General features: G+C 44.9%; 2 protein-coding genes across 2 annotated transcripts in view; one reads left to right on the forward strand and one right to left on the reverse strand.

Annotated features, from left to right (window-relative positions):
- LOC106905976 (leucine-rich repeat and fibronectin type III domain-containing protein 1-like protein) overlaps positions 1-3,173 on the forward strand; it is a 91,103-nt gene extending 87,930 nt beyond the window's left edge. Inside the window, exons 12-13 of the mRNA XM_088011493.1 lie at positions 946-973; positions 2,537-3,173. The gene's annotated coding sequence lies outside the window, so the exon portion shown is untranslated. The remainder of the gene's footprint in view (positions 1-945; positions 974-2,536) is intronic.
- A 332-nt stretch (positions 3,174-3,505) lies between these two features.
- On the reverse strand, positions 3,506-9,343 carry LOC106911027 (uncharacterized). Its single transcript, XM_014977756.2, has 2 exons — positions 9,070-9,343; positions 3,506-5,424 (listed from the first exon to the last, which is right to left on the reverse strand). The coding sequence occupies exons 1-2, from the start codon at positions 9,158-9,160 to the stop codon at positions 4,091-4,093; spliced, it is 1,425 nt and encodes a 474-aa protein (XP_014833242.2). The 5' UTR covers positions 9,161-9,343; the 3' UTR covers positions 3,506-4,090.
- Positions 9,344-10,834: the final 1,491 nt, after the last annotated feature.

Genomic DNA, 10,834 nt, shown 5'->3' on the forward strand with positions numbered 1-10,834 from the left:
GTTTGTCTCTGCGGTGAAACAATCGGCTGCTGCTTCAGTTTTGTACAAAGCTCACATTAATCACGCATCGCCCCCTGCTGGAGCCGTGGAACAGAGAAATGGTGGCATGTCTTATTTGCTTTACATCTTGCTCCTGCATAAAGAAAATGGCCTAAACCAAGGCCGGTGCCTCTCACATCTATCGCTTCCCCCAGCAGCTGCCTGAGAAAAGCCACAACTAAAATTAAAGCCATTTAATCTTCTCTGTGGATGAACATGAGGAGAGAGACAGACGGACAGACGCAGCCAGAGTTCAGGAGGAAGAGGAAGAGGAGGATGACTGACGGGCTGCAGAGAGAAGCAACCAGACAAACGTCCAGATGAGTCGGAGAGACGGAGGGATAAAACTAAAGCTGGAGGAGGAGGAAGAGGACACAGTTGATTAATCCACTTCCTGTGTTCTACACATCTGTGTTCAGACAAACAGGTGACCTCTGACCCCATCCGCCTCATGGCCTCAGCAAGACTTGTTGGTAAATGAACGTTGCACTCAGATTTCCCATCAGAAATCGTGAGGTATTGTCCTTTGGTGACCCCTGCTGGTGTGCTGCAGGAACTGCAGGTTCCGTGTTCTTCAGCTGATGACGTGGTGCAGGCTTTTATTTTGACGTCAGGAAGGACAAAATAGTTTTTCCTCAACAGAGCCTCAAGTCTTTCTGTCCAGTGATTCATGTAATAAATTAAATTCACTAAATTTATTCAGTTAAAGTTGAAATGTTGGAATTAAAAACATCACTTTTTCAATTTAACTCAAAGATACAGTTTACAGTGCAGCTCTGATGACTGAAGATAATGACCTCTGACCTGAACTGGTCAAGGTTTTCTGAACGTCAGGACATGATCAATCAATCAATCAATCAGGTCTCTGTGTGGAACTCTAGTTTTATTCTTTCTTCTGTTTTTCAGATTTTTTTCACACTCAGAGGAGGAAGAGGTGAGAGCACACACACCTGGACACACACACCTGGACACACACACCTGGACACACACACACATACCTGGACACACACACACACACCTGGACACACACACACCTGGACACACACACACACATACCTGGACACACACACACACACACACCCAGACACACAACTGGACACACACACACACCTGAACACACACACCTGGACACACACACAACTGGACACACACATACCTGGACACACACACACACACACACCTGGACACACACACACCTGGACACACACACACACCTGGACACACACATACCTGGACACACACACACACACACACACCTGGACACACACACATACCTGGACACACACACCTGGACACACACACACACACCTGGACACACACATACCTGGACACACACACACACCTGGACACACACACACACCTGGACACACACACACACACACACCTGAACACAGACACACACCTGGACACACACACACCTGGACACACACACACCTGAACACACACACATACCTGGACACACACACATACCTGGACACACACACACACACACACCTGAACACAGACACACACCTGGACACACACACACCTGAACACACACACATACCTGGACACACACACACACCTGGACACACACACACCTGGACACACACACACACACACCTGGACACACACACATACCTGGACACACACACCTGGACACACACACACACACCTGGACACACACATACCTGGACACACACACACACCTGGACACACACACACACCTGGACACACACATACCTGGACACACACACACACACACCTGGACACACACACACACACCTGAACACAGACACACACCTGGACACACACACACACACACCTGAACACACACACACACCTGGACACACACACACACCTGAACACACACACATACCTGGACACACACACACACCTGGACACACACACACCTGGACACACACACACACACACACACACACCTGGACACACACACACACACACCTGAACACACACACACACCTGGACACACACACACACCTGAACACACACACACACCTGAACACACACACACACCTGGACACACACACCTGAACACACACACCTGGACACACACACACACACACCTGAACACACACACACACCTGGACACACACACACACCTGGACACACACACACCTGGACACACACACCTGGACACACACACACACCTGGACACACACACCTGGACACACACACACACACCTGGACACACACACATACCTGGACACACACACCTGGACACACACACACACACACACCTGGACACACACATACCTGGACACACACACAGACACACACCTGTACAGGTGACTGGGGTCAGAGGTCACTGTCTGGCAGGATCACCAGCCTGAACATGCAGCCAGACATTATGGGATGGTTTAGATCCATGGGTTTGAATGGCCTAGTCAAAGTCCAGTCTGCAGAAAGGCAGCCTGTGAGGTTCTGAACATTTAGGGGTGTGAATACTTTTTCTATCCTGTTGCTATGGAGACTAACCATTCCCCCCCTCCTCCAGGTGTTCTGGCTGTGATGAATCGCCTCCGGTCCAGATCCGGTCCGGGTCTCAGCCTGCTGATGTTCTGGACCCAGTGAGGTTCTGGCAGAACTCCGGGTCGATCCAACCAGGAAGTTCTGGTGCCGCTGCTCCTCTCCTCACTATACGGTCACATGCCAAAGGATTACTGTGGGAGCAGCGCCTCCTGCTGGACGCCTTGGCCTGAGAAACAAGCGATGGAAGGACGACCTCTGACCTCCAGACGTTTCTTCATCCCTCCTCCCTCTCTCTGTTTTGGGGACAAACGGACACTCTGGGCGCTGCTCCGTCTGGGACATAAAAACTCTGAGGAGCGCCTCGGGGAACTGCAGCTGCCTGAACCGACGGCGAATGTGTGAAGTGGATTTAAAAGATGGCTGCAGATGTTGCGTTGTCCCCTCCCTCCCCTGTTGCTGTCTGACGGTGTCTGTGTTTGTATGTGACATCCACCTAACAGTCTTCAGCGGTTTGATACCCAGAATTTACTTTAACCATAACGAAACAAACGACCACAACACGGAGAAAAAAACCACTGCAACATGTGAAATGGGAATTTTATGCTTTCATAGACACAAATATGTGGATTTATAATGAAATAAAAAGTATTTTTCTTGGAAAATGTGATTTCTGGTTTCTTTTTGGTTGTGATGTTTGCATGAAAGAAGCATCAACACATTTACAGTTCTTGTGCGGGTTGGAGCAGCCAGGTGTAACCATGGTGACCACAACGATGTGCAATACTGCACAGGACAGCGTGTTAGCTGCTAACATTAGCCACAGCTACTGCAGGCGCCATTACGGCGCAGTTATCACCAACACAGGGTGAGCAGGAATCTGAATCCTGCTACAGAAAGTCAGATCAAAGCTGAGGAAACCGGCAACGTCTTGATAATCTGGTTTCTGTCAGTTCTTTAAGTTGCTAAAGATGAATGAAGAAAGTGCTGAAAAAGGTGAAGAACTCAAAACCACTTAATTTATTTTTCTAAATGCATTGGCTTCACCTCACACACCTGTTGCCATGGCAACCAGTTGACATCAACTCTGCTAGCCAAAGTAGCAGACGTTGTGTTCATGTGTATCGGGAACATCAGTGCCAAAAAACACGCAAACAGAACATTGTCTGCTACAGTTGCCAATTGATGACATGAACAAAGCAAAGGCTGATTAGCGCCACCATCCAGCCATTATCCAACACGCTGCAGGCTTTTCCACTCAGACCAGTTCAGATGCAAATGGACTAGAAACATGTTCGTTCGGCTGAATGTTCTTCAGATGTTTCAGTTTTTAGGACTCTTATTTAATTCAGAATGTTTTTATTTATTCTGAGTTACATTCATCACTCCGCTCACGCCTCTCATAAAACTATTGGTTTATTGTCAGTAATGTCTCAAACTTATATTAGCTGTCAACTAAAACATAAATCAAAGTACTAATTTTAGGACATTTTATTAACAGAAATAAATATCGATTCAAGAACAATACATCGTCTAAAACCAACTATCAAAGCCGCCCTGCGGTCATAATCAGCCTTTCTGCTCAGAGTAAGACGCCCCTCCCTTCAACATGGACTCTTGTGTGTTTGTCCAGATTTCCTTTCTGGATGAATCTTTGTCCACAAAAATCACAGGAAAACGGTTTCTCTCCCGTGTGGAGCCTCATGTGTATTTTTAAGTTGGACTTGTAGCCAAACCTTTGTCCGCACACTTCGCAGGCGAACGGCTTCATCCCTGTATGTGTCCTCATATGGATCTTCAGGGACTCCTTGTGGCTGAACCTTTGTCCACAAACATCACAGCCAAACGGTTTCTCTCCTGAATGCAGCCTCATGTGGATTTTGTGCGACTCCTTGTGGCTGAACCGCTGTCCGCACAGATCACATCCGAAGGGTTTCTCCCCAGTGTGGCTCCTCCTGTGCTTGTTCAGGTTGGCCTGCTGGCTGTATCTCTGCCCACACACGTCACACTCAAAGGGTTTTTCCCCTGAGTGGCTCACTGTGTGCCGATTCAGATGCGCCTTCTGGCTGAATCTTTTCCCACAGACGTCACAACAGAATGGTTTGTCTCCAGTGTGGATTCTGGTGTGCTGGTTCAGATGGGCCTGCTGGTTGAACCTCTGACCACAGACGTCGCAGCAGAAGGGTTTCTCTCCAGTGTGGATCCTCATGTGGATCTTCAGATCGGTTCTCCTGGTGAAACTTTTCCCACAGTCACAACTAAAATATTTCAGCACAGTTTGATCTTTACTTGGTGAACTGATGTCTTTCTGCTTCCGCTTCTCGTTGCAGTTCAGAGAACGAATGATGGAATGACCCGTCATGTGTCTCTGGAGGGAGCGCTTGCTGGCGAACTGGTTGCTGCACTCGGAGCAGCTCAAGGTCTTGTTTCCCGGAGGAGTCCAGTCGTCTTCGGCTCCGGACTCGGAACCCGATAAGGGCTTCAGGTCAGCTTCGCTGCGCTTCGATCCGTCGTACTCCTCACTTTCCTCGGTCTCAGAAGAGTTCAGAGCGTCTCTGTGAATGCTGTGGTCAAACCTTCTGCTGGACCCTGCTACTTCACCGTCCTCTTCATCACTTTCTGCCTTCGTCTGGTCAGCTGAGCTGCTTGGAAGATCATCTTCTGCTTGATGACGATGTGGGAACAAAGGTTTCTCTTCATCGTCGTCTTCGTCGTTCTCACCCTTCACAATGACTATATTTAAAGGGAACGTGTCTTCAGAGGGAGGGAGCTCCTCCTCCTCCTCCTCCTCCTCCAGGCTGCTCCACAGCTCTTCCTGTTCCTGCTTAATGCAGATGGCTTCCGGATCCGGCTGGTCCGCATCAGAACTCTGGTCTTCAGGAGGATCTTCCTCCACCAGCAGCATCAGCTGAACATCTGCAGAGAAGATGGCAGAGCTCGGATTAGTTCACATGAAGCCAAGCCGTGAAGAAGGAGTCTGCAGTCCGAGAAAACAGGCTGAAGGTTCAGTGATCAACCCAAAGTCAACCTGCAGATCTTTCTACGGCCTCCATCCTTCAGGATTCAACGACCCGAGTGTCCAGGCCGCCTAACAGAAACAACGTATTTATTACGCAGAGAGATCAGGGAAGTGTCCCTGAAGATAAAAAGAAAATATTCAAACAGGATTTTACATAAACAGCAAGAAACCATTTGGACACTTTTACTGACCTCTGAACTCCAGCTGAGAAAGAAAACCTTAAATGATTAACAGAATGTGTAAAACAGATATTTTGACACAGCCAATGTGGTCCAGCTGCTCATGGATCTTTGGCACATCCTGTGGTTCTGGTCTGCATCCTAAAGTCCAAACCCCCTGCTGGAGAAACACTGCTACTGCAGAGGAAGCTCCGTTCAGCGGCCTGGAGGGAAACGCACCGATGGCTGGTTCTGATCCACTTCCAGCTGCAACAGTGAAAAAGCTCATTGCATGTATAAAACATTTCCATGCTGCGATCAATGTCCGATCTACGGTGGCCGACAGGTGTAAATGCGCAGCAAAAGAGAAAACATGCAAACAAAAGAAAAGACACGCGCACAAATTAAATGCAGCAAACAAAAAGTGTTGAAAACGGAAGTGCTCCAGACCACTATGCGGAGTCTAACAAAAAATAGCTGTGTCCGAATTCAGGCTCTGCATCCTTTCAAGGGCCCTGAGAAACTGATCCTTCGAAGCATAGACATAATAAAAGAGTACACCCCCCCCCCCCACGATTGGCTGCTCCGGCGCAAATACACTTTGCTTTGCTCAACCAAAACAGCAGAAGATGCCTTCAGCACTGCGGAATATTGTTGATCGGATCGACGGACTACTGACGTGAGGGCTCGACAGACTTTTCGCAAGTAAGATGGACATATTACTGTGTATTTTTGTGATTAGAATATTACTATACTGTATTTATGTCCACTGGCGAAATACCAGCTAATGCTAGCTATAGTGCTTGGTGTTCAGCCCCCGCTCTGACAGCTAACCGAGATTCCGTAAATCTTAAAATGTTTCAGTCATTCTCCAACATTTAGATTATCTGATACAAGAGCCTACTATAGAAATGAAACAATATTATAAAAATCATAACATTCACCAGCAAAGTTTACACAGATGACAATGGCTATTATTTAATTATTTAACTCAGTCAACGTAAGATAACTCGAAAATGTCCCGTTTTTGTTTTGAAGGTTTCCTACGACGTGAGGAAGAAGGAAGAGACAGATTCACTGCACAGCACGGATGAATCTCGTATCGGATTTTGGACCCAATCTCAGCTGCTGAATCACTCTTAAACCAGAACTCGTAGGCTGGAAAACATTATATATATATATATATATATATATATATATATATATATATATATATATATATATATATATATATATATATATATGTGTGTGTGTGTGTGTGTGTGTGTGCGTGCATAATCATGCATAGCCTAATGTATATTATTCAGTATTAATGATTATTTATGTTTGTATACTTATATAAGTATGTATTGATAAGACGAGAGCGGTCCATTAGGCGTCTGTCCTTTTATTATGTCTATGTGAGAAACGGCCCGATCTACAGAAGACGGGTCCTTCGAAGGCCACGAATATGGACGACCAGAAGAGAGAAGCTGTAGCCTCCGGCTAGCTGCCTAGCCTCCATCTCGGCGTTATGTTGCTTAGCAACCGTGACAACGTGAAGCACAGAGCAACGAAGTAAAAAAAACGGACTCAGTTGTTTTTTACTCTTTATTTCTGTATTATTCTTCACCTTTTGTAATAAAGGTTGTTCTATAGTAAAAAGAAAATCTGTCTGATTCTAAAATGTTTAATGTATACAAGGGATATTATTCATTTTCAAATACTCTCCAGATCTCAGGTAGTAAGACATTACAGTTAAATAAACTATGTTTGAAGGCTTAACTTTAATCAGTCAAACCCATTTGCTCAGGAATAAATTAAATACTTTATTAATATCTACATGGAGCGCCCGGCCAGCTGATAGCTTGCGAGTGAAGCTGGCTGTTAATGCAGCGGGAGAAGACATCTCCGAAAACGTCGGAGCAATATTGGAAGTAGGTGATTTATTAATGAACCGAGCAGATATTTCAGATCTACACATCTACATTCTCGCCTAAAAACATTGTAAAAAATAATTTTGTGTAATTTTAAGTGTAATACAGCAAAAATTATTTTGTCGCCATTGCTGCTTTTCTGAACACCCGCTTTAAAGGATGCAGAGCCTGAATTCGGACACAGCTATTTTTTGTTAGACTCCCCCTAGTGGTCTGGAGCACTTCCGTTTTCAACACTTTTTGTTTGCTGCATTTCATTCGGGGGTGTGTCTTTTCTTTTGTTTGCATGTTTTCTCTTTTGCTGCGCATTTGCACCTGTCGGCCACCGTACCGATCTACCGTAACGCTGCACAAGAACAAGCCTGAAACAATCCCCAACAAGAACGTCAGAAAAGATTCACCTTGAGATTTTAATAAGATTTCAGTCCTGAAAAGATTTGCATGTATAATGTAGATTTTGTCATGTTTCATTCGTTTCATCTTGAGATGTTTCTAAGTGTATACCCATCCTGTCTGCTTCAGATCAATAACTTTGTTAATCATTACAGCAATCTTGCCTTTGTGGACACAGATTTAAACACAATGTTCCAGTAAAACTTTCATGTTAAATATGATTCGGTTGAAAAATTTTGTGCACCTAAAAAAAAGTTAGTGGTCCCAGTGCAACCAGTTAGAGGCCTGAGTTGAGTCAGCTGCAGCCACACAAGCGAACTGCTACATTTAGTTCTTCTTTACTCTAAATGGTCATAAATGTTTGATTAAAACTCTTTGCAAGAACTTAAAGGAGAAACAAAGAAACAAACTAGGGATCATGGAGCCCATCTCTAACCACAGCATGCTTAACTGAATGGTTGCCATGGAGATTAAAGGAGTTCTCAAACATGAAAGAATCGAGGTAAAACTCCATGTTTGTCTTTAATGAGAGAATAACAGAACAACTCAAAAAAGTGGATTTTACAAAATGCTCCTTTAAAATACTGGAATGCGTTTTAATTACGTTAAAACTTTACTCTTAAAAAATACAAACATATCAGACATGGGGTATTTATGCAATTTTTATAAATCCTAAGATTCAAAACTAATCAGCAAATTTAAATAAGACAGTAATATCAAATTTATGTGTCAAAAGACCTAAACAGATTTTAAGTTTTAATTTGGAGACCAATTTACTGCAGAGTTTTGGAGTTTTTATTGTGTTTAAATAAAGCGGCCAAAGTGCCTTGTTGGATTACCGTGAACAACGGCGCCCCCAGTGGTCAGGCTGATGTGTTCACGTAAACAGAAATGCCACTCACAACATGGCGGCTACGTTGACCTGCTGCTCGGACGCTCGTGCGGCTCTAGCCTGCTGTCCGCAGCTAGCAGCTGCTGAACAGCAGCATGAGACCTCCGAGCTTTGCAGACACGGTCCCAGACTAGACCAGTCCACCCAGTCCACTGCTGATAATGGGAAAGAAAAGACACCAACCGGGATGTTCGGGGCTGAAAGCAGCATCCAGTATTTCGTGTCTCTGCTCCTCTGCTGCATCCAGTCGCTGTTTGACCTGCTGTCTCCACATCTCTGCTAGCTTTTCTCTCTCCAAACTTTCCTTTAACAGTTACTGAGCAGTTCCAGCTGAGCCTCAAACCGTTTCTCTTCTTTCCAGAGTTCACCAACTGCTGTCGTTTCTGTCTTACAGCTTTATTAACTCTCCCGCTGCTGCTCCGTGGACAAAAACCCGAGGAAACACGAAGGACGGCGCTCCAACTAGCTCTGCTAACTGAACACAGCCACGATTCTGCGCACTAGGGTTCATGCTAGCCTCCGGGAAACGAAACACCCGGAAATCCAACGTCAACATGTCCGCCATATTGGGAGGGAAATGCGTCCGATGTATAATTTAGTAAAGATTAGGAGCGGCTTAAGCCGTTTTAAAAGCTCTATAGTTCATTCTTCACAAATAGTTTTAAGTTTAAATATCTATGGAAGCCCATTTCCGCCACTCTGTTAAAAAAATAAAAAACTAATTATCTCATTATAATGAGATAACTTGAGTTGGCCCTATAGTTTGAGATATGCTCAACTTGATAGAAAGAAATGGATATTGATAATATCATTGAGCAATACTTCAGAAGTGGTTTTACGAATCTTGAAATCTTGCAAGTTTTGGAAGAAACCCGTAATGTTTAAGTCTCCGGACACTGGAGAGAAGACTGCAAAAGAAGCGCCTGTGGCGTAGAAAAAACAAGACAGATGTTGCAGAAGTGGCCTCTTTTATTGAGGAACTACAAGGAGACGGCACGGCTGCAGGTGGATGGCTGGCACAGTCACAGACAGGGAAACGGTACGTCTTTTGATGCGCTTATTGGATCCCAACAGGGTTGACCTGCCTGCACAAAATCGCTTGAGACGACGCTTATATGTCAGTCGGGGACCAAACTATGTCTGGCACATCGATGGGTACGACAAATTAAAGGATGCATAGACGGCTTTTCGAGGAAAATGATCTGGCTGGAAGCCTATAAGACCAATAGTGACCCTCACAGTATTGCTGGCCATTTCATTGACGCTGTGATGGAGTATAATGGATTTGCACAGAAGATACGAATGGATCATGGCACAGAGACACTCATGTGGCGGCGATGCAAAGATTTCTGCACAACACAGAGGATGAAAATGGTTTTGCCTCCGTTATTCTCGGTCCGAGTGCAGGAAACCAAAGGACAGAGCGATGGTGGTGCACTCTAAGAAGTGAATGTGTCCAGTTTGGATGGACCATTTCGACCAGCTTAAAGCCGATGGCTGTTTTGTTGACAGCTTTCTGGACAAATCACTGATCCAGTTTTGTTTCCTACAAACAATACAGGTCCTATAAATTTACTTCTTGCTTTCAGCACACAATTTTGAAATAAGTTACAAATAATACAAAAGCATGACTTCTTTTCTAACGATTTTCTTATTTTTTTCAGTTTTTTAATCAAACAGGTGGAGCTGGATGAGGTTGACCATCGTATCCGATCTACAAATGATCCTCGGGCTCCTCGTGGTCGTCCCACATTAATGCATGTTGTTCCCAACCTGTACGCGGTTCCACATTTTTTAGTCTGCTGATCTAACAAAGCTGGAAATATGTATAGAAGGATGTCGTTTCAAGGACTTTCCCTGTGATGTTGATGTATTTCACTTATGCACTGACTGAGCACAGACGGGTAATGACAGATGATGTGTATGAAATGACTAATCTTTATGTAAC

The sequence above is a fragment of the Poecilia mexicana genome, unplaced genomic scaffold, assembly GCF_051168715.1.
Source record: "Poecilia mexicana isolate PSO_F unplaced genomic scaffold, ASM5116871v1 scaffold_13, whole genome shotgun sequence".
Taxonomy (NCBI): Eukaryota; Metazoa; Chordata; class Actinopteri; order Cyprinodontiformes; family Poeciliidae; genus Poecilia; species Poecilia mexicana.

What these genes read in the sequence shown, in the direction of transcription:
- LOC106911027 (XM_014977756.2), bottom strand. Translation starts at nt 9,160, where the DNA reads ATGTGGAGACAGCAGGTCAAACAGCGACTGGATGCAGCAGAGGAGCAG. An exon ending in TTTCAGCCCCGAACATCCCG is followed by an intron (nt 5,425 to 9,069) that starts GTTGGTGTCTTT and finishes TCTTCTCTGCAG; the next exon opens with ATGTTCAGCTGATGCTGCTG.